This window comes from Prionailurus bengalensis, chromosome C2 (assembly GCF_016509475.1).
Source record: "Prionailurus bengalensis isolate Pbe53 chromosome C2, Fcat_Pben_1.1_paternal_pri, whole genome shotgun sequence".
NCBI classification, from domain to species: domain Eukaryota; kingdom Metazoa; phylum Chordata; class Mammalia; order Carnivora; family Felidae; genus Prionailurus; species Prionailurus bengalensis.
The window spans coordinates 120,662,463-120,687,310 of NC_057350.1; the positions used below are offsets into that span (position 1 = coordinate 120,662,463).

At 37.5% G+C, this 24,848-nt stretch overlaps 1 protein-coding gene across 1 annotated transcript; it reads right to left on the reverse strand.

Moving 5' to 3' along the window:
- DIPK2A (divergent protein kinase domain 2A) lies at nt 1-24,561 on the reverse strand. Its single transcript, XM_043595210.1, has 3 exons — nt 23,314-24,561; nt 8,138-8,441; nt 1-2,841 (listed from the first exon to the last, which is right to left on the reverse strand). Exons 1-3 carry the CDS (start codon nt 23,968-23,970, stop codon nt 2,510-2,512), a joined length of 1,293 nt encoding a protein of 430 aa, XP_043451145.1. The 5' UTR covers nt 23,971-24,561; the 3' UTR covers nt 1-2,509.
- Between the last annotated feature and the right edge of the window lie 287 nt (nt 24,562-24,848).

Sequence of the window (24,848 nt, forward strand, 5' to 3'; positions counted from 1 at the left end):
TGTGATTCTTAAAGTATTCTTTATTAAGATCATTAAAAGTTGTAGAAACAACTTTATTATTATAAAGGCACAGGGAGACAGTTCTGATAAAATATTCAAATTAAACAGTAACTTACAGTACAAAAGACAATTTTAATGCACATACAAACCCCAAATGTCTGATTCAAAAATATTTTACTGTGTCTATTAATGGGCAATGATTAAAAATATAAATTGCTGCTGTATAATAAATATCTGATAGTGAACATCTTGATAGCAAAGTGAACAAAATATTTATTGCTTTTCACATACATATTTTTCCCTGTAATTTAAAATTCCTAATTCTTTTACTATCTTCTCAATCTTTCCACATAATCTCATGGGGGAAATGGTAGTTGTAACAACTACCTCCAGTAGCAATCACTGCTGGCAGTGTTTTCTCACTTCCTGTTCTGCAATCACAATCACTTTTCCAAAGTAACATGAACGTTTGCTAAGCCACATGAAGACAACCCTCTGTGACTGGCATTCTAAAGTTTGTAATGAACACTTATCAAATATAAAAGGTGCTGTTTTGAAAATGTGTACTTTATTTGAAGTTCTGAGTAAGTGGAGAATGTTTGACAAATCATTTTACCTACTCCCCTCAAAAGTTTCCTGAAGTTGTAAAAAGTCAGCTTAGTAAAATTTCTAGCACTTAAATGTTTCTTTGAGGGCCAGTTGATACCTGTAATATATGGATGTATAAAAATTAACAAAATGCAATCTATTTTATAATGGAGAGACCTTACCCTTCTCCCAGTTTTTATACTGGGATTAACATTATTGATTTCATCATGCTTTTTTGTAGCAACCCAGTTATAGATGGTACAAGCAGAATTTCTATCACAACAGTAAAATAACATGAATGCACCATCTTATCTCAATGCTATTTCAACTTAAATATCTACATTAAAGTATTTGATAATCATTGTAAAGTTACTTAACCATATGTCACGTTCAGACAGTGTGTAGCAGCTAGTAATGTGCCTGGCACAGAGTTGATGGTCAATAAATAGTTGCCGAATGAATGAAAAAGAAAAGAAAAACTTGGCTTTGGTTGTGCACATTTTAATCACTTTCTGATTTAGAATAAGGTCAGTCTAGAACTAAATAGTACTGCACACTACACCAAACTTTGCTGTAAGCTAAAGCAATAATTCTAAGCAAATAAACAAAAAAAGGATCACCTAGGTCAGTGATAGTCAATTTACATATTGTAACTTTTTAGAATAGCCCACAAATTTCACACATTAATTTTTTATCCACATACTTAAATTTGATTAACAATGGGGTAATGGAGACCAAGTTGGGCAGACTGGCTAAACTATGCTTTTCAATAAAAATTACTAGTCCATCAGTAAATAATGTTATAATGCCCAATTAAACTAAGATGATGACTACCATGTTAATGTCTGCGAAACTACCAATGAATACAAGGTAGGATATCTTTAAGTCACATATGCTTGGAAGCAGTAGCTTAACTTTTGAACATAAAAGAATAACCAGGGAGATCTGAATGTAACAGTGACAGAGTTCTATTATTGAAAGTGTGATAAGAAGTAGTAGTAGGTGACCAATTTTAAAATCTAACCATGATACTAGATCTAACATTTCTTTGGCATATGCATTACTATCTTGGACTAGTTAGCATTTAAAAAATACTGTGTTGTTTTTTCCCTCAATCAAAATTAATGTTAAGGTGAAGATTGCTAGCATACTCTTCTTAAAGCCTTTTAAAGGACAAGATGACATTTTGCAACATATGCCAAACTTCATGTTTAGTGTACACTTATAGGCATAGAGGGATGTAACTGTTAAATAATCTTAAATGATTTCATGCAATGGTGAAACCACAGAATGTGGAGAGAAAAGTATTTACACAATAAAATATTCAGCTCTGAAAAAAACAGTAAACTTGGGAATCTTGCCCTAACAGTAAATGTGTACCGCATAGCACTGAACAAAAACTAGTTCAAATTTAAATAAACAACTAGAGTAACCTGAATGTGTAAAATTTAATAAAAAACATAAAAATGGGGGTGGGGAACACCTACACATCAGAAGGAAAAAGCGGCCTATAAAACAGGCCAATCTAACTTGACATTCAAAGTAAATGCAAGAGATTCACAAAATCATGATAGTAATGCAAACTAAGTCAAATACCAAGTACCCTTTGATACACAAGCCAAAGTAACTATCAGACTCATTTCCAATAGCTTCACGATATTCATTAATCCACTCAGGCATTCAGGGGAGCGAAGCAGTCAATGATAGCTCAAGTCTCCAAAGTGTAAGAACAAACTTATTTGCAGAAGCGTCATGTAATTTTTGAAGTAATGTCTTATTTTGATGTTAACATAAGATCTATCAGTGCAACTTTATCATCTTCTGAATGTATTACTTCCAAATTTCATTTTGCCATATAGTTTTTGGTGGTTTAGTTTCAGCCAGTGCTATTTAAATGGAAAAAAGGAAAGTTCAGCATAGACTACCTCACATTGTTACTTAATTGTGCTAGATATTCACGCAGCTCTTTTGCAGCTTGGAATCTGCCATAGCGTTTCTTTGGGTTGGCACACTCATCCAGCAAGGCCTCTAGTCGGCCATCTTTGGCAATTTCACTTGGTGGATCATGAAGGAGTCCTCCAGAAGTGCCACGCCAGGTGGCATGTCTGGATAAGAGGTTCTGACAAACAGCATAATAATTGTGGTCCACAGTCGCACGAGCACAAAGAATTTCTTTCGAAAATGATAAGCAAGCCTCCTTATCACAGTCATCAAATTTGCTTTCATACCATACATCCCAATTTTCAGGTTTATCTGTGAAAGGGGGAAAAGCAGAAAGAGAAAAATACATTTTAAAAATGTTTTCATTGCTTCCCAAAATACACTTCACTAATTACCACAGTAGTATTTCTTGCTCTGATTGTATTATAATTTTAAACATTTAAATATATTAACTTTTATAGAAACATTTATCAGGAGTTAGCCAACGTCAGGCCGAAAGATCAGATAAGGCCCCTACTACTTAAAGAGTTTAGTCTGGATAGAAACTTTCCACCATACAGAGGAAGTACCATACAGAGAAGTAGGACACAATGCTACAACAGTACACAGGAAGCAGTACTCCTGCCTGGGGCTACAGAAGGCTGCAGGGAGAATATCTGATTTAGGTCTTAAAACAAAAGGCTAAGTCTGAAAAGAAATGAGGGAAAACAGTAGTGTAGGCTCAGTATAGTATGTGCAAAGGCAAGGACTTAAGGGATTGTTCCAGCCGATTCAGGAGATAAGTAGTTCACTGAGGCTAGAGTGTGAGACAGCTCCTGGCGAGAAAGTATAGAAGAGCCTAGAGAAATAGGTTGAAACTTGGGTGGTCATGAACATGATTTCTTTTACAGGATGGTAACTCTGCGGGCTCGCAAGTGGCTCAGTGGGTTCAGCATCGGACTCTTGATTTCTGCTTAGGTCATGATCTCACAATTCGTGAGTTTGAGCCTGGCATCGGGCTCTGCACTGACAGTATGGAGACTGTTTCAGAATCTCTCTCACTCTCTCTCAAAATAAATACACTTAAAAGAAAAAGAAAAGGTGACTCTAGAATGAAGATGGGAGGGATTAAGATGATGAGAGCAACTAATAGTCCAGATAAAAAAGCCACATTGTAGAAACGTAGGAGACAAAAATTAACAGGTAAGTTTAAGTTGAAGGTTCTAAATGGATGATGAGGTCAACAGTATTTACATAACAGGGTTAACATTTCATATGGAGAGAATAAATATAAAGTACCTATGAGGTATTCAGGTAGGCATATCATATGTGCAATTAGAAATTGACTTGAAACTTAGTACTTTAACTTTTAATATTTATTTTTGAGAGAGAGAGAGAGAGAGCGAGCGAGCCCGCGCGCGAGCCGGGGAGGGGCAGAAGAGAGGGAGACACAGAATCTGAACCAGGTTCCAGGCTCTGAGCTGTCAGCACAGAGGCCGACTCAGGGCCCGACCTCACAAACCATGAGATCTGAGCCGAAGTCAGACACTCAGCCGACTGAGCCACCTAGGTGCCCCGAAACTTAGTACTTTGAAGTCAGAGGTACAGTTCACATATTTAGAATGCATCAACATAAGAATGCTTGATGGAACCAAGAGAAGAACTGAATTATATTGGAAAGTGTGTTGAAAGCAAAGAAAGAAACAAAGGGCAGAACCTTTGGGACTTAAGGGGTTGGTAGAGGAGAAATTAGTGAAAAAAATTCATTCAGCAAATCATTATTTGAGTGCCTACTCTATGGCAGGCAAGGGTATATACTGGCAAATAAAATAATAGATGGTTCCTGCCTTCACTGGCTTACAATCAAGTATGTGAAATGGTCATTAAATAAACATTATCATAAACAGTGGAAAATGCTATGAAGGAAACAAACATTTTTAACAGTAGAAAGGTTTTAGAAAGAAACAACCCTCCCTACCATTAGATACGGTGGTCAAGTATAACATTTAAGCTAAGCTTCAAAGGACAAGTAGCTACCTATTTATGGGAAAGAGGTGAGGTGAGGCATTTTAGGCAGAGGTCACTGCATTATGGGAAAGCCCAGAAGTAAAAGGTTCATTCAAGAAACCAAAAGGCCACTGTAGCTAAAGCATCAAAGGCAGTAGACAGAGGGATATTAAAAGTGATGCAGATTGGGCCCTGGTAAGAAGTTTGATTTTACTTTTTCTTTAGGTCTCTTTAACATTTCTTTTGTACACAGAGAATATAACTCAATCTTTCACTTGAAACGTTTACAAATACGTTACAAAATTTAAATAAAACATTGGTTCACCTTAAGCGCTTACATTATTTTGTAAATTGAAGTATAATTAATATACATTGTTTTATTAGTTTCAGGTACAAAACATATTGACTCTTCTATATATTATCCAAAGCTCACTATGATATGTGGTCACCAACTGTCACCATGTTATTACAATATTATTGACTATATTCCTTATGCTATACTTTTCATCCTTGTGACTTATAACTGGAAGTTTGTATTTCTTAATCCTCTTTATCAATTCTGCCCCTATCCACTCTGACAACCATCAGTTTGTTCCCTGTATTTAAGAGTCTGGTTTTATTTTGTTTTTTACAGTCCACATGTGAAATCATGGTATTTGTCTCTTTCTTCCTGAATTATTTCATTTAGCATAATGCCTTCTAAGTCCATCTTGCAAATGATAAGATCTCATCCTTTTTTATGGTTAATATTCCCTTATACACACACACACACACACACACACACACACACACACACAACACTTCCTCTTTATCCATTCACCTTAAGTTGCTTCCATATCTTGGCTATTGTAAATAATGCTACCATAAACATAGGGGTGCATACATCTTTTCAAATTGATGTTTTTGTTTTCTTTGGAAAATACCCAGTAGTGAAATTACTGGATCATATGGTGTTTCTATTTTTAACTTTCTAAGGAACCTCCATATTGTCTTCCACAATGGTTGCACTAATTTACATTTCCACCAATAGTCCGTGATGGTTTCCTTTTCTCCACATCCTCACCAACACTTGTTACTTCTTCTCTTTTTGTTACTAGGTATTCTGACTGGTATGAGGTGATATCTCATTGTAGTTCTGATTTGCAATTCCCTTATGATCAGTGATGTTGAGCATCTTTTCAGATGTCTGTTGGCCATCTGTATGTCTTCTCTGGAAAAATGTCTATTCAGGTCTTCTGCCTATTTTTTAATAGGATTGTTTTTTTGGTGTTGATATTTAAGTAGGAGTTTGAATTTTAAAGAACAATGGGAAGTCATTAAAAATGTTAAGCGAGGGAGTGATAAGATCAGCTTTATGTTTTAAGAAAGAAACTATGTGAGTAGAAGGAAACCAAAGGATGGAAGAATTGCAGGAAGTTGTTACTTTATCAGTCACTTCACGAATTTGGCAATTAGGTGGTTGCTAATGGTAATACAGGATTTTAAGTCAGGTTCTAATGGGTGGAGGCATGAATGGAGGCTGAGGGAGTAGAAACAGGAAGAGTAAACAATGTATTTAAAAACAGGTGAAAAACGCAGGGCCTTGGAAAAGTCTTAGACATATTTGCTTATGGGGAGGGAAGAGAAATTGGATTTTAAGGAAGGAGTGGGAAGCTGAAGATAAATAACACAACAAGTTCTCAGAGAAGTTTCTACTCTGAAATAGAGAAATTAATGTGTATGTTTTTTTACTAGTTTAGATAATAAAGGAAAGGACACTGCGGGAGTTGCCACAGCGAAACCTCAGTGTCCTTGTGAAAGAAAAAATAAAGATCATTTCCCAGAAAGAGGTCAGAAAATAAGGTAAATAAATAAATATGACATTTTGTAAAGTAGATATTTAAACAGCTTTCCTGGGTGGCTCAGTCGGTTAAGTATCCAATTTCAGTTCAGGTCATGATCTTAGGGTTCGTGAGTTCAACCCCTGCGTTGGGCTCTGTGCTGACAGCTCAGAGCCTGGAGCCTGCTTCGGATTCTGTGTCTCCCTCTCTCTGACCCTCCCCTGCTCGTGCTCTCTCTCTCTCAACAATAAACGTTAAAAAAAAAAAAAAAAAATTAAACAGCCCTTCAATGAGACATTTCAAAAGTGGCCAGAGCTAAAGTAGCACTGGAGCAATGCTCACTATATGAATACACTTGTGTAGTTGTATTTATTCAAGCTTAGGAATTAGTTGGTATAAAACTGTGACACGTATTCCAAGAATGTCTGGATAAAAAAATTACAAGAAATTATTTTTACAAACACCGAAATGAAAATTTTGAAAGTTGAGGTAAGTTGCACAACTTTGTGAATATACTAAAAGCCACAGAACTGTACACTTTATTTTTCAATTTAATGTTTATTTTTGAGAGAGAGATGGAGTGTGAGCCAGGGAGGGGCAGAGGGAAGAAGACACAGAATCTGAAGCAGGCTCCAGGCTCTGAGCTGTCAGCACAGAGCCTGACACTGGGCTTGAACTCAAACCAGAGATCGTGACCTGAGCCAAAGTCAGATGCTTAACTGACTGAGCCACCCAGGCACCCCTGAACTATACATTTAAAAAAGAAAAGCATGATGGAATCCGATGCGACACTCACAAATGCAGGAAGAAGTAAGTGGGGAATAAAGCACTCTAGCAGGCTGTCTACTCCCTGTGGGAGGATCTACATAGCAAGTCAAGAAATAATCAGAAAACAGTTTGGTGAGTATAGAATCAGAACAAGGTACTGGGAAAAACCAAGTATTTAACAGGATCAAGAGAAGATCGTGCAAAACCTAAGTGTCAAACTAATAAATTTTTGTTAATTTCCTGCATTTCCCAGATGCCATACATTTTTGGTCTGAGTTCATCAAAAAATCCTCATAAGACAGGAGAAGAGGGGATTAAAAATATAAGACATTCACCATAGAGCAACAATCTTTAATTTCCTTTACTAAGTAGATTAATTACAGAGTTACAGGCTTTGTCTCTGACACTTTAAAATTCCTGTGGCATTTAATTTTCAAAACACTTCAGACAGTCTGCCCACCTATCCGATGAAAAGCTCACAAATAAATGGAGAGAAAAGTTTTGGGTAAGATATAATACTGTCAAACTGAAGTTAGGGATCTGCAGTGCTAGAAATCATCTAACGGTTAAACAAAAAACAAAACAAACAAACAAAAAATCACCGTTGGAACCCCACAGAACAATGGAACACAGAACATCACTGTAAGAGATCCCACAGGAAAATAAGACCTCCATGTTTACTCTGGTAGTCTGTCACTATATAAAAACTTAATTCTGCATTACACTCCTAAACCACAAACTGTAGCAGACTACATGAAAAATACACACACACACACACACACACACACACACACACACACACACAGTATACCTGGACATTTGAACTCAAAGGATATTTTACTAAATATGGAGAAACTCTGACTAAAAGTACAAGTATAATAAACTAGTATGTGTTTACTGACAATGGTCAAAAAAAACAGAGGCAAGGCTGCCATCTAAGAAGGAAACTAAAGGTTTGTTTCATATAAATGTAAACTTTATTTTATCATAGAAAAAATCTGTACAAAAAGCAAATCTAAAATTTATATACTTACTTTGTCTAATTAACCTTTTGTCAGCAACCAAAACATTTTCAGCATCCACAATGATTACCTTCCCATCTCTAGGACCAACTGCAAAATTGTCAAAGCTGACGTCCAGGAGGTAGAGTGCAAATTCAAAGTCATTGTTTGTAAGCTGCTCAGCTATTTCCATCAATTGCCAAGCGAGGTCAACTCGTTTCTCCCATGGTGCATTGAAGTAACTCCACAGTTCTTCTCCAACGTAATTTACAGCCACCATTCTTCCACAAGCTCCAAGATATTTTGCAAATGGCCAACCTTCATCAGATGGAAAACTCTACAAAAGAATTATCTTCATATTACAAAAGATCCTGATGAAGATATCCTAGGTCTACCCCACCTCCCCCGATCCTCTTAGCAGAGACTGTTACTAGGCATGCACTTGATATTTCTTACTATATTCAGGAGTTGAAGAGAAATAAAGTTGATTTCTTTTCTAATTCATAACATTACTATGGACCTAAAATCTTTTTAAATAGATAACTTTACATTATAAAGCTAAAAGAGAGTAAGTCTTGCTTATCAAAATTTCAGAACCAAACTGATCAACAAAACATAAGCCACCTTCCTTATTACCAAATCTAGAAGTATTTACATTTTCCTTTATCTTTCTAATTTGTTTAAGTACATTCAACCATCCTTTCCTTTGAATGAACAGCACTACAGGCCTATTAGCCAGCAAGTATTTACCAGGCAGCACACACTGTGCTGTACTGGCAAGAAGAGTGAATGAACTAAACAGAGTCTCTAAAATAAAAATTTTAGAGGAGAAGACAGATAGCAAGCAAGTAATTTTGAGTATAATAAATGTCAGTTATTAAGAAGTAGTGTAGGTCCTAAGGGAGCATTTAATAGAGGCTATACCTAGTCCAAAAGCGGGCAGGGGTAGAATTTAGCAAGGGATTCACAGAAGTGTCTCTTAACCTATACTCCAAGATTGGTAAAAAGCAGTCTGATATCCTATTGATGCAACCTGCACTCCAGGTACCTTTGGTCCCAAGTCCCTTCCTACTCCCACTGTATTTTCTGTTCACCTTTAGCTCAACTTCAAAATTATTTATTATCTTAATCTTTGCAAGGTTTTCTAGGTTTTGTAATCACTGGGAAAATTAGCTGGCTAAAACAAAAGTCTTCCATATTGATGAACAAGTCACTTTCAACTCAAATGTCAGGCTTTATCTAAGATACTTTCCAGTGCTAAAATGCCCAACTACAAAAATGAGCATTGTAGTGCAAAAGGATGGGAAGTAATGTTTTAAACAACTCCTTGGAAGATAACATGACTAGAGGAAGTTATGTTATGTGCCATTCCTTCAGCCTAGCATCTTTCCTTGAATTGGGGGAAAAATTGTAAGATGGTATTTACACAAACACTGCAGGGGAAACAAAGGAAAACACTGCAGAATATAAATACAGCTTACTTCTATTGCTAAGAATTGAACAATCTATGTACATTTAAAGAGCTGGAGATGAGGCCTTTCTTCTTGGACCCCTTATAAAAATAATATTAACTTAACTCTGAACTTTCATAAAAGTGAAACAATTCAATAATATCCTTAACATTAAAATGTTTGTCAACTTAAAAGCAAAAGGTTCTTAGAACTAAACTTCATCCATAATTACCTATTTTCATTTGTGATTTCTTTCAACTATAACTATTAATGAACAGTAACTACTTGTTCTTTGTGTATGTAACTTTCTTTTAAGTATTAGTATCTGCAGTTTTGTGATAAAACACTAATTATGTAAATTAAAGATATGATAGTATGAATCTTTACATATAGTAAATGAATTGATTCAATTTTAATTCAGATCCAACATCTACTCTGATTCTTTAGCAATTAGAGGGAAGCACCCTTCTCCTCTTGTATCTGAGAATTTTTTATTTCTTATGGATACTGGGAAAAGTGACAGACTGCTCATGTCCAAAGTGAACTGCTAAATCCGGTTTGCTAACCATGTGATATTTTCAACTTTTTCTTCTCAATTTCAAAATACCTCCATGACCCTGAAAATTTACACAAATGATTACAAAAGATTTAACTGTTTCCCAGAAGTATTCATGTACAAAGTACCTGACATTAACAAAAAAAAGGAAAGCACTAACAATTGGTAAATGGGAGATCATATACTTTTGTCCTGCAAAAAGTAAAACAAAAAAATTCCCTCATACACTATTGGTATATTATTCACATGCCATACTGTAAAACAGATACAAACATATCTTTGTGAAAATAAAATGGTCTTTGACAACAGGAGAAAAGGGAACCCTGCCAACATCTGCACATGTACAAATGCCTCCTTGTTTTTGGAGACTTTCCAACTGGCAAACGACAGTTAAATATACACTTCATTACCCAAGGCCCTCATAGAAGAGGATAAAATATATGAACAAATGTCACAGTGAGCAATTTTATATTCATACAATGATTTTTGACAAAGTTAACTAAAATCCTGTTATGCCTCATTTTAAGAAGTGCACTACAATTCTTTCACATAGCTTGCTATCTAATCTTTTGGAAGAACTTTAATAAATGAATTCATGCTACTAGTTCAGATGACATTTTTTCATTGTATAATCAAAATAGTCAGATTTCATTAATGAGAAAAGAATTCTATTGAACACACTACAGTACAAAGAAAGTGCTCAAAGGAAGCTGAAATATAATTTTTATTTAAAACAATTCTGGCTTAGCATCAAATTTCCATGGTCAGAGTTTGAGAGACAAAATTTTAAGATGTTACAGAGTGGACTTGGACTTGTTAAATATATCAAGCAATGAGAAACACAAGTTCTTACTCTCTGACTCCCAAACTCCCACAGGGCAAAAACAAACAAACACACACACACACACACACACACACACACACACACACACAGCAGCTAGAATAAGAAGTTTATTGCTGAGGTCCACAGGTTTTATTTTAAAACAAACCTTAAAATCAGATTTTCAAATTGCCTAGAACAACGGACACATAGTTTAAAGTAACCTGACATTGGGGCGCCTGGGTGGCGCAGTCGGTTAAGCGTCCGACTTCAGCCAGGTCACGATCTCGCGGTCCGTGAGTTCGAGCCCCACGTCAGGCTCTGGGCTGATGGCTCAGAGCCTGGAGCCTGCTTCCGATTCTGTGTCTCCCTCTCTCTCTGTCCCTCCCCCGTTCATGCTCTGTCTCTCTCTGTCCCAAAAATAAATAAACGTTGAAAAAAAAAAATAAAAAAAAAAAAAATAAAGTAACCTGACATAAAGTGTGTGTATTTTAATAAGTTATTTACAATTGAAAAAATATGTACAAATACTTATCATTTGAAGGAAGGAGTCTTTAAACTTGGAATGATTTAAATTCTAACTGGACTGGAGGCACTCCAATTAATTGTTTATGGTTTTTTATCAGGTCTTAACCTACATCAAAGTGTAATATGTAAAGTCTTTAAAACTAAATATTAGTTCAAAGATGTACAAAGTTACAAAATAGTTATAAAACTATGTATTTCCATTACTGTATTTTTTTAAAATTAGGTTGGTGAGAACCCAAGAAAACTTCTACAAGTATTATTAGCAATGTAGAAATTAAAAATGGATATTCAAGTATTAAGATACACATGACTGATAAGATTTAAATAAATATTAAATGCCGTCACTGTTAATTTATAAAATATAAAGTATTTTGAGTATGAAACCTAAGACAAATCTCTCTCTCTCTGGTAACAGAAAACTGCAAGTTATCTCTTGGATACCTGATAAAACCCAAATACTACTAATAACAATATTACATGCATCGACAGTAACTTAAAGCCAAAGTTACAGAAATAAGTAAACAAAACCACTGGTGACATTATATGTACATATTTGATATTAAAGATCAGAAAATGTAGATATCTTATGCTCTTTATGGTATATAACATTTTATAAAATTTGTATACTTAAAAGACAATATAATATACAAGTAGAATAATGGAATTGAAATCATAAGAGTAGCTTTAAGGTCCACCTTCACTCTGCATCTCACTAACAGTGACTGTGGCAAAGCCAAAACTTCTTAGAGCTTTAGCCTATTCCTCTGTAAAACTGGAATAATATTTGTACCACCACATATATTCATCAAGGCAATCCAAGGACCAAAAGAAAAATAGTATAAAATATACTTTGCAGATTTAATATTATTTTATGAAGAAATGCTTACCAAAACATTTTATTTTTCCTATTTATTTTATACTTCCTAAATAAATCTGCTAAATAAGAAGTCCAGATATTCATCAAGAGTTACTCTTATTTTCATATCACTTACTGAAAGGCATCTAGGAATAATGAACATCTTCCAAATACAGTCAAGAACTACCAAACTAGAAAAGCATTGTTACTGTCCTCTAGTAGTTTCTAATTTACAATGAAATATATTAGTTAGTCACCAAACTTTAAGTAATGAAAAATGTGTAGGGCATCTAAAAAAACACCAAAAATACAAAAAAAAATTAAAACTTGGTAACATATATACACATAAACTCAACACTGTAATTCACTTTTCATTTACAATATTAAGTACCACAGAATAAATTCTAAGTGCTGAAGTAATCCATCACCTATTTATTGATCAAAATCAACCATCATGATAGTTTACATGATTTATAAAGAAGATGTGAAATCTAAGAATTCTAGAGTTGGAATGTATGTGAGTTGTAAATCTAGTTTAATCGTATTAGCACAGTTTAAATGATTTGCCCAAAGTCACACAGATAAAAGGCTGATACAACCCCTCAATCCAATATCCTCCTGTTTCAGAAGTTTCCAAATTTTGGAAAGGTAACAGTGCATATATTACATACACCTATTATGCAGAGTCTGGGACATATTCTGCTGAGAAAAAAACGTAAGCTTATACATTCTAAGTGGGATAAATTACATAAATTATCTCATGTGCTTTCATATATATGTTTTTAATTTGACAAAACCTTTGTCAAGTTTTTAAACTGGAATTGCAGGTAAGGGACTGTAGGTTAACTCACATTCCACTGACTACTCAAGCAGCTGGAGTAAAAGAGAGTTAGGAGATTCAGTGTGGAATGAAGAGAATATAAATTTTGTATTAAAAAATTCTAGATCTAGCCTAACACCATCATGAAATGCTAAGTAAACAGTTGTAAATAAAACATAGTCCCTATTCGCAGGAAGCTTTTTCAGCCAGAGTTGGGAGGATGGTTGTTAAATACACATAAATTATAAACTACACAATTTGTTACAAATTACAAAGTAAGAGTAGCTGAGAAAGAGTAGAGACCTATTTCAGACTGTGTGGTAAAGAAAGGGCAGCCTCTCTAAGGAAGTGCTACTTACGCTGAAATCTAAGAATGAAAATAGTATTAGATAGACTGGGGAGGGGGCAGTCAGAAAGTTCGAGGCACACAGTACAGACAGAAACCATCTTCTCAGAACTGAAAAAAAGGCCAAATCACCTTCAGAAAAATAAATGAGGAGGAAATGGCTTCAGGTAATAGTCTGGAGAGGAAGGAAGGGATCAAATTATGTTGGGACTTACACAATAAAACACAAACTCCTCAACATGGTCTATATGCTTTGGAAAACAACAACAACAACAACAAACAAAAAAAGGCTTAACATTCAGAAACATTGCACATACTGGAATTAAATATCCTGTGACATGTTATTCTTAACAACAACAAAAAGTTTTTACAATTAAACAAAAAAACACAAGTTTTTACAATTATCACAATACCCTTTAACAACCACTGTCCTACCAGATTACTAAGGTCATTTTATACTGTCAGAACAGTTATTTTAAGAACACATACAACATACAAATAAAACAGATTAAAATAAAGTTAACTCTAGCACTTGTGATCTATAATCTTTTTCTTTCTCCTTACATGACCAAAAGTAGGGTTTGCATACTAAATTTAAAAGACTATACTTCCTTTAATACAGGAAATAAATTATTTTAATGACATTTACTAACTCACAACATTCCATTAAAAGGAATGTAACTTTGAAGTTTACCTAAAGAGGAGATGTATTACAAGATTCACTTTGTAAAGAAGAGAATCCCTAGTACAAAGAAACTGACTTGAAAAAAAATCTATTATCAAAACATACAATCTAAAATCTATAGGTTTTCTACAGGACTGGCATTTCGGCACACACACAAATTTAAACTTGGGAATGCTTATAAAAAATGAATGGTACCAAAAGAATAGATTCAATTTGTTTCAAATTATTTTTAAAAGCCCAAATCTGAACAAAATCCCACTGTAGTAATGCTTGTTATAACAGCTGTTCACAGAGATTAGTCAACTGTACTGGTGACAGACTAATGTGTTCACAGTTTTGTGAACTGTCTGGAGGGGGAACATAGTAAAATTACTGGGATAATTTAATGGTTACCTAATTTTTGCTAAAACTTCTCTGAGACTTTAGCTTCTTAATTTTATACTGCCAAATAGTGGCCAAACTCCATTGTAAATAGTATAGAATCTTAATAATCTCAAGATTTTCAAATTAAGAATATGTTCTATTTACTTCATTAAGTAACTTTTCCTTTAAGTTTTTATTTACTAATTTTGAGAGAGAGAGAAAGAGAGCATGTGGCGGGGAGAGGGGCAGAGTGAGAGGGAGAGAGAGGACCCTAAGCAGGCTCCACGATCTCAGCACAGAGTCTAATGCAGGGATCAAACCCATGAACCATGAGATCATTAACTACCTGAGTCGAAATCAACAGTCAGACGCTTTACTGACTGAACCACCCAAGCACCCCTAAATAATTTTCTGAATGCCATCTTCTACCCACCTCGAATTCCAACAATATTAAGCAATGCCTTTAAAATACCAAAGTTATGTTATTTCACTGAATATCATGTCAACAGCTATTTCCAAAATTGGAAACTAATGTCAAAATGCATCAACAAAAAATCTGTATAAGTTTAATAGAAATTAATAGTCTAAGATGAATAAATACACTCTCCGGACCAAAACAAAAAAAACAAACCCACTTGGCCACATATTTTAAATATGCATAAATTTACTAGTTTCAACTGATGTTTTCTTAACTACTGTCACAATCAGAAAGTGTGATTCACATTTCTAAGTTGAAATACGTATCTATAAACACCATACTCAAACACTGACTTCTAATAAGACAAAATTTCCAAGAAAGAAAAAGAATATAATAAGCTTCTTTTGGACCCACTAACCTAAGAATGCTACCTTGCTTTCTTCAGTCAAGACTTGATTTCTTTAAAGAGTCTGCCAAGTAGAACAGTAAGTAGTAACTTACTTCCCTGGTTCCTTAAAAATGTAAGCAGAATTAACATCACCCTTCCAAAAAAGCCTCAAATATCCTCTGGTTGCAAAGTATCTGTTAGACCTAATGCCTGGTTTTAGATTTGTGTTTCTGTTGTTGCTTTAAACTCAATAAAGAAAACAAAACTCTTGGTTCCCCTACCCCAAAGCCTGGGGTTCCTCATCATCATAAAGAATTACTCTCTAGTTAGTTGCTCCGACCAAAATCCCAGGAGAAAGACTTTATTTTTCTGTTCCATCACACCTTACCCATCAGGAAGTCATTGGAGCTACTTCTCCAAAATATATCGGTTCTGTCATTTTTATAACCTTCATCGCAACCATCTTAATCCAAACCACCATGCTCTCCCCAAAACTTGTGCAAAAGCTTTTCAGATTTCTTACCCCATACACCCCATTCTCCACAAACCAAGCCCTACTCAAAACACTTCTATTGTTTCACATTGCTCTGAAATAAAATCCTAAACTCATTTAGCAAGGTTACAAGGCTGTATAGGATATGATCCTTGTCTCCCTCTATGATCTTCTATTCTACCATGCTTTCCTACTCCCATGCTCTTTACTCCTCTGGATTTGCAATATCTCTTGTTCAAAAACACTGCCCTCAGATCTTTGCACCACTGGCTTTTTCTCCCATTATTCACACCTCAGCTAACCTGTCATTTTTCCTGACCACCCAATTTAGAATATTCTATCCCCAATCCAATTCTCCATCACAAGAGTCTGCTTTATTTTTGTAGTATGTAAAATCTGAAATTACCTTGTTTTTTGTTTGCTGTCTACACCTAGTGCCCCAGAACACAAAGGCTGCACAAACTGTGACCTGGCCTGCCATCTTCACTGTACCCTAAGTGTATATAGATCAGTTCCTGGAACTACTGAGCAATGCCACAGAATTCCTGCCAGATCTTTTCACCTCATAGTTAAAACTCCAAGTGGGCATGAGAAAGGCAAAATATGGAGACCCTGAGGCAACATACCTACCTCAGATAATAGATCTTTTTTTTTTTTTTTAATCTGTTTTAATGTTTATTTTTGAGAGAGACAGAGCACAAGCTGGGGAGAAGCAGGCAAAGAGGGAGACACAATACAAAGCAGGCTGCAGGCTCTGAGCTGTCAGCACAGAGCCCTACACAGGGCTCTAACTCATGAACCCGAAGATCATGACCTGAGCCAAAGTCAGAAGCTTAACTGACTGAGCCACCCAGGCGCCCCCATGATGATAGATGGATCTTTTAAGATTCTGTCTCAGAGTCTAAGAAATTAGACCAGACCTAACCTTTATTTCTAAAATTATCATTTAGTTTCTGTACTATTTAGAATTATTAACCTGTAATAACTTACAGAGAACAAGTAAACTTTTGCTTTATATTACTGAATCTTTATCTAAACCCTATTTCTTACAACAGTCTTTCTGTTTCATCGGGGACAAATCCCTAACCCTCCTTTTAATTACTACTCAAAAAATACCTATAGCCTAAAGCTGCTACAGAGGTATTTAAGATGTGTATATATGCAAATAAGGTGACATTTTGAAGGTTTGTCAAAGGAAGAGTAAAATGTGTATTTCTAAGATATCAACATAACGTACTAAAGAACTTTTCAACTACTACACCTATCTAAAAATGAAATGAGTTGATTTGCAAAGTAGTAACATATTGTAAAAAACTTTACAATCAAAGACATTTTGTGTATTTTACTGAATAGTTGCATCTCCTTTAATCTTTAAAACAATCTTGTTAGATAACTGTTATAATTCCTATTTTTTTCATTAAAAATCCGAGGCTCTAAAACTTTAAGTGACCATTCAATAGCTTTGAGGTAGTAGAGAATGCTATCACAATACTGCCCCTACCACTCCTCTCATCCCCCCTGACCCCATCCACAGGCTAAATCCCATTTATCCTTTAGAACTCAATTCCTCTGTGAAATTTTTCCTGGTATCCACTCCTATAAAGATACGTTAAGATGTCCCTCCCTAAACGAGTCATTTGACAGAGTGCAGGCACCTTTTTTTTTTTTTTGGTAGGGCTTATAATGCTATAGTGATTGTAATATTCATTTATATACATACCCCCTACATAGTAAGTTACCTGCTGCCTAGACAGATCCTTTGAATCCAGGTATCTTATAACTGACTATTTACCAAATGAACAAATAAAATCCAGTTCTACAAGTCCAAAGAGCTTCCAGGCATTTCATAGATAACTCCCTATCAAGAATCAATTTTAGTAAGGACATGCAAATTGGATAAGAGATTTGATTACATAATTTCAAACCTTTCAGGGTCTATGACTGGGATGTGTAACCATTCACGTCTTACAGTAGTAATTTACAATTATTTACTAATGTTCATTATAAGTGCAGGGAAAATGCAGGGCTTATATTCAGGGTAGTAGTAGTTTTATACATAATGAATGGAAAGTTAAGAAAGAAAAAATGTCAGCATTCTGTGAAGTTAGCAGTAATGACTGCAACACAGGAAGTAGGCCAGAGACCATAAACCAGAAAAACAAAATAAAAACCAGTCTGATGATCCGCTAACAAACTGACTACCCATGCCCAGAAAGCAGACCCCAAAAAGTAAGCTTATCTATTCCCTAACATGTGAGGAGTATGTGCTGATCCATGCAGTGGAAATATGAAGGAAAATAGTTGGAAGATCAGACAAAAGTACAGAAAGGACCTCAGAATTAATAATGGTGAGAAGATATGAATAAATTCAGAAAATAGGCCAGTGGAGCAAAATTATTTTGCTCCACTGATCTGGAAGTGGTGCTTTCCTAAGAGTGACTGCCTGTTTCTATGGGCGTTCCAAAATAAAAGTCTCTTTTTGGATGAGAGGTAGACAGAATTATTTTATTATTTCAGTTTTTTCATCAAGTGTTGATGCAACCTCTGAGGAAAAAAAAAGCAGAAAAACAATAAAACCTCTAGATTTAAGGTTATGAATTAGATAAAAAAGTGCTCTATTTAGAAATACCTAGTGAGAAACATCTCTGAACACTAAATCTGGGAATGCAGTTACCACAATTGTATCTGGTGGGAGAGAAGTAGGTGGCTCCCTAAGCTATTACTTGGCAAAGAAACTCCTGAGACAGTCTGGAACATCCTTTCAAAACTTTGCTACTGCCCCACAAGACACTAGGCTACATTTAGCTCCGTATTTTTTCCCTTTAAAGGCAATCTTTGTTTTTGTTCATTTTGTTTGAAACTGATTGTGGCTATGTAAAAATTGGGGAGGAAGGCAAGCTTGAAACAGGGTTCTCCAACCTGGTCTTCTCATACCCTCTTACCAGGAAGGGACCAAGCACCAAAACCCCCAATCTTTTAGAAGTTTAAAATTACCAGTTAAAGTCAAGCTTAGAAAAGAAGTAGAAAAAGAAAAATTTTTCAAATCAAGAGTGTGAGACTCACAGTTATTGAGGCTAAAAAGGAAAAGGGCCTACTCCAATAGCCTCATTTTGTAGGTAAGCGAATCCCATAAAGAAGTTTATCAATTTGTCCAAAGTAAGACAGTTTGTTAAATGACCATAATCTTTTGTTTACTTCAAAAACTGTATATTAGGCAGTACACATTAAAAATATTTTTCCTTTAAGAAGGATTTGTTAAGGACAAAATAACATTCACTCAAAGTTTTCTGTAAAAATTCATCCTGTAATATAGGAATGGACTAAATTAATATAAATAAGTAATGGCTTATTGTCTAATAACTACCTTTAAAGTGATCCATATTCCAACCAAACTACAAACCAACTGGTCAAATACACTAGATACAGTTACTTTTACCTTATTTAATGTCTAATATTTATTGAGTGCTTACTAGGCATGTGGCACTATATAATGTGTTTCGCATTTATTATGTCATGTACAAGAATTGAAATAAAAGTTAAAAACCCACACTGTAAGTGACAGTTACATACTGTAAAAATTAAGGAACTCCTATTAAACCCATGATGCAGGAAATTTAGGAAAAAGTTCTACAAATGTAGTGAAACAAATTTCCATTTCCTTCATACTACACAAACATGAGCTTTCTTTATTTCTGTAAGTAAGACTATCATCACTATCTCTAAGTCAAGTCAGATATACAGTTTGGGCTTCAGGAAATCCAGACAGCATTTTTCTTTAGCAAACACACAGCTTCTATAAACTCAAGAATAGGGAACTACAAATATTGGTAGAAAATTTACCAAGAAAATAACAGAAAACATCTTGCCATCTTGCCAAACACTTTTAACATCTTGATTTTCCAATATTCCAAGAATGCTATTAACAATATAGAATAAACTGGGGCGCCTGGGTGGCTGACTTCAGCACAGGTCATGATCTCACAGCTTGAAGGCTCGTGGGTTCCAGCCCTGCGTCGGGCTCTGTGCTGACAGCTCAGACCCTAGTGCCTGGAGCCTGCTTCTGATTCTGTGTCTCCCTCTCTCTCTGCCCCTCCCCTGCTCATGCTCTGTCTCTTTCTCTCTCAAAAATAAATAAACATTAAAAAAAATTAATAAAAAAATATAGAATAAATAATTCCCTCTCTCCATTTTTCCTCTCTTCATTCTTTTCTGTGAAAAGAAAAAGTATCAGAGTAGAAGATAAAGGTTCTAGCATTTTGTTACTTGATGTTCACAAAATTTTTTTACAAAATGATAATCCTATGGCTGAAAACCTTCCTTTGAACTAGATAAGCTGCTGTAAGAGCTAGTAAAGCTAACCAACAATAAGAAGGGAGTTGTACTTTCATACTATTTCATACTGGGAAGGCTGTGTTACAAATCTATATAGCCTTACATACATAAGGTATGAGTGTAATAAGTTTTACAGACTTTTAATACCTTTCATGTCTTCTTTCAAGGCATAATAGAAAATTCAATTTGTTGTTTCTTAACATCAGAAGAGGCAATTTTAATGGGCTAAATTTATATACATGTTTTGGTTCAAATATTTATTTTGGAAGCATGTTTACCACACTGGAACTTTTGTTAAGAGCAGTTTGATGAAGTCAGTTCAAAATACTTGTTTTTCTCCAAGGGAGTTTTTGGACAATATAAGAAAAATCTAATTTGTGACCAACTGTCCAAAAATTCAATAAGTAGCTCCCTCTCCTGGAAAAAAAAAAAAAAAAATGTGAGCTCCTCTTCATGCTGTAAAATACATGCTTGGATCTTTAAAAATATTTTTAAAAATACATGAACCAAAAAGTACATCTATACAGCCAAATTTTCTATCATTATTAATACCACATACTATCATAAATGGCTATTAAGTTTTATAGAAACTATATAAATACTAAAATTGTACTTGTTTGTCTAGTTAACAGAAAGTAATTAAACATCATTGACTTAGTATGTAACAATCTTTGTACCTAATCACAGAATTTTAAGACTCCTTTCACTGTAATGGTTTTATACCATTATCAAACCTTAATTACATTGTTCATACTTCTTAACTCACTATTTTTTTCCAAAAGAGGAAAGGGTTCTATAAAGAAAGTAGCAGCTCTAGGAAAATTTCTTAAAGATAAATCTTATTCAACTTGCTTGTCATCGTGTTAAAAAAAAAACAATATGAATGACTGGTATTCAGGACCTCAAATTTATATTTCTCATATCACTCAATAGTTAGAGAGCCAGGTTGCCTGAATTTAAAATGCAAATACAAAAGTCAAAATTAACAATGTTGATAAGTACATGTCCTCACATACTAAAAACAAACTCTTATCCCATAACCTATCTCTCACCCACCCACCAGATCAGAGCAATTGTGTCACTAAGTTTAAATTACAAGAACACAACTGATTTTTTTAAAGTTGTTTATCGCTAAAGATGGAAACAGAGAAAGAGTTAAGTTTGAGGTAAGAGTTAATCAGAAAACAAGATACAAGCACACTTGGCTATCTCAACTATAAAGTAAACTGAAAATGTCAAGACAACTTCAAAATTCAAAAATATAAAAGCTTCTCATATAAAGCAGACTTACCATAGTGCAAAATGAATGCCAAGATATTTTTATAAAGCAGTGGATAATGTTATTAAAACATTAGTCCTAGTATTTGTTGATTCTAATACATCAATACTCATAATTACCTGATAAAAATCTTTCAACAGGCACCCTCTATTACAAGTGAGAAAACGTGTACTAAGATAGCTCCTTACTAAATCTTGACAGACTATCTGCAAATACACTGCTGAAGCTTTCTACAAGGACCAACATTCCTAATATAAACATCTCCTTCCTAATACAAACATCTATTTCTCAAAGAAAAAAGATAAATGAAAAAAAAGTTTCAAATCAAATGTATATAAATGAGGACTTAAGCTTCACAGGCTGACTGCTTTTATTGAAATTATTTGGTAAAATAATTTCTTGCAGGGAAGTTTACCCTCTAAATGTTATATACCATTCACTGTTAAAGAGAGCAGTGTTTAATATACAATCTGTACTTTCTATGTGACTCGTTACATACATCCTATGACAGCTTAAAATTTATGAACAGTCACACTAAAGTCTTGAGGCAAAGTATTTACTTCGTGTTAAAATTACTTGGCTGAACTAATTAAACGAAGCTGGTTTCTCTTAGCTAAGTTGGGTGATGGAGAACTTGAGAAAAGAAATATAAATGAATACCATATATTCCTACTCACGCGCTTCAGATTAAAAAAACAAAAGAAAACCAAGAATCCTGCACAACCACACCCCCCACTAGTGACATTCTCAGCAGAACAGAAAGAGATTGAAGCATAACAAAGTTACTTGTGATTAATTTTAAGTTATCCTCCCCACCCTGTATTTGATAAACAGCCAAACAGGCATGGAAAAGGAGCAAGGTAACTTTCCTGCAATTACAGGAGGGATCACAATCCCACATTAGTCACCACTATCCAAGGACACCGCACTGAAGCTGGGTGGGAATGTGTAGAAACTCAGGAACTACTCCAATGGTCAACAGTTTTTCGGGTTTTGTTTTCTCTTTTTGCGGTCACCAGTAAGAAGATGCCAACCTACTCGCCCCTAAAATGTACGTTTGTTTTCAAACTAAAGTCGCGTGAGAGCCAATAACTCAACTGGACCAGAGGTGAGAATCTCCTTCCCCTGTTTCTCACCCTGGCCTAACATGTCATCTTCTTCCTGCAGTCAAATTACTACATGAATACGGCAGGTCACAGAATCAGGATGAAAATGTCGGTCTTGGCCTCAAACCCTCCCAGTCCAAGTCCAAAGATGCCTTACTTTCTCCCCTTCCTAGTCCCACTCAAAGCACGATTTATGGATTAACCTCATCCCTGACCGCAGTCTCCATTCCCCAGCTTTTCCTCAAATTAGCTGCCACATAAATGAGTTAAAGAATAAAACAAAGACTTTGGGGGCGAAGTTAGACCAGCCACAAAGAGTACTGAAGGGGAGAGCAAACGCGGTACAGAAACACTTGAGAAGAACTAAGAAAGATCCAAGGGCTCATGAACAGACTGCGCCGTGGAAGCGCAAACCCCGGCTGATAAAAGCAGAAAGGCTGGGAGAAGAGCCCAAGGAAACTCACAAGAGAGACATTTTGGGAACGTACAAGACGCGCTCCCTCTGGTGTCTAAAGGATCCGCAGTCAAATCCAAGATGCGCTCGAGTCTAGGTGCCAAGAGCAGACTCTCCACCAGCCAGGTCGCCCTCCGCAATCCGACACAGTGCCCAAGGGTCCCCCAGGGCCGCCCCCTTCCCACGCCCGCAGGCTGGCCCAGCCGGGCCGGGTCCAAACTGGGCAACGAGCGCGGGTGTAGCCACTTCTCCGACTCCAGTTCGCCCGCGCGGCCCTTCCCGGCAGGACGTCCCCTCCCGGGCTCCGCGCCTACCTGTAGCACCAGCGGCTCGGGGTTGAAGGCCAGGGTCAGCAGCAGTTGCATACGCTCCGAGTCCTTGAGGTTGCGCAGCAGGAAGCTGCCCGAGTCCTTGGTCTCCGCGTAGCGGCGCACCAGGCGATCGAGCAGGCGCTGCGAGGGGCAGTGCACCAGGTCGGACCAGCCCTCCACCGCCTCCGGCGTGAGCAGCCGCACGTCGCCGTTGAGGCGCGCGAACTCGGTGCGGGGCATGGCCTGGAGCAGGTCGCAGCGGGGTCGGCCGGTGGCCCGTTTGCAGATGCTCTGGTCGAGCTGCGCCAGCTCGCGCTGCGAGCCGAGGCGCTTGAGCACCACTCGGCGGCGGCCGCCCTCGCGGGGCTCGCCGTACTGCGCGAAGTAGACGTTCTTCACGTTGAGGAAGTCCAGCAGGCGCAAGCGGCCCCACGCCTCGAACACCACCTGTCCGTTGAGGAAGCGGCGGCACCAGCTCGTCCCGAAGCACGCCGGGCACTTATTGAGCTGCAGGAAGCGCCGGTCGGCCAGCTCGTTGCGCTGCCAGGAGGCGAGCAGCGACGGCGAGTGCAGCACCATCAGCACCAACAGGCTGCCCAGCGCCGCCAGCTTCAGCGAGCGGGACAGGCGGCCCAGCTTCGGGGGCACCAGGCGCCACATCCCGCCCGCCGCCCGTCCACACGCACCCGGAGGGCGAGGGCACCCCGTGGGCGCCCCCGCCGCGCCGAAACCCGAAGAGCGACCGGCTGGGGCCCCCGGGCGAGAGAAGGAGCGAGGTCGCGGGCTGGGGCAGGAGGCGGAGTAGGTGTGTAAGAGAGAAAGACGGGGAGCGGGAAGGAGCCGACCAAAGCAGGCTGCGACTTCTTCCAGTCACTAGACTCCACAACTCTCGAGCTCCCTCCTCCGAGCTCCCCGCCCTCCGACTCCGGCGGCGCCTCCTTCACGCCAACCAAGTTATAGAGGAGCGGGAGGGGGAGGGAGCGCGGGGACCCGACGGCCGCGCGTCCGCGCGCGCGCACGCGCACTGTTCGCTCGGGGGCGCGAGAGCTGCGGCGGCGGCCGCCTGTGGGGCGAGCGGGGTCTCTGAGGAGAGGGAAGGAGGGACTCACGGAAGGGGAAGAGAAGCTGGAGTGTCTCACAGCGAAAAGTAGCAACAGTGTAGGAAGGTGGGAAGGATGAGGTGCCCGCGCGTCCCTGACGCCTCACGCCCCGATTCGTACGCGCCGGCTCTCCAGAGAGGGAGAGGGGGCCAGGGGGCGGGGCTGGTGGGGCGGAGCGAGCGCGTCGCGCGCCGCCCGGAAAGCGTAAGCGCGAGCCCGCGGGGGTGGCTTTGGGGGCCGGCTCCTTGGGGGCGGAGCTCGAGCTTTTGGAGGAGGGATAGCTGGTGAGATCTGGTGGTAAAATGACTTTTAGTTAACGGTTAACCTCTTGTGATTGTTGAGTTTTACTGGGGCCTCTCTTTTGCCATCATGGAAACGGTCCTCTAAGAGGGGCCAAAAGAAAAAAAGAATTGCAGAATTGCCACCCCCTCACTCACC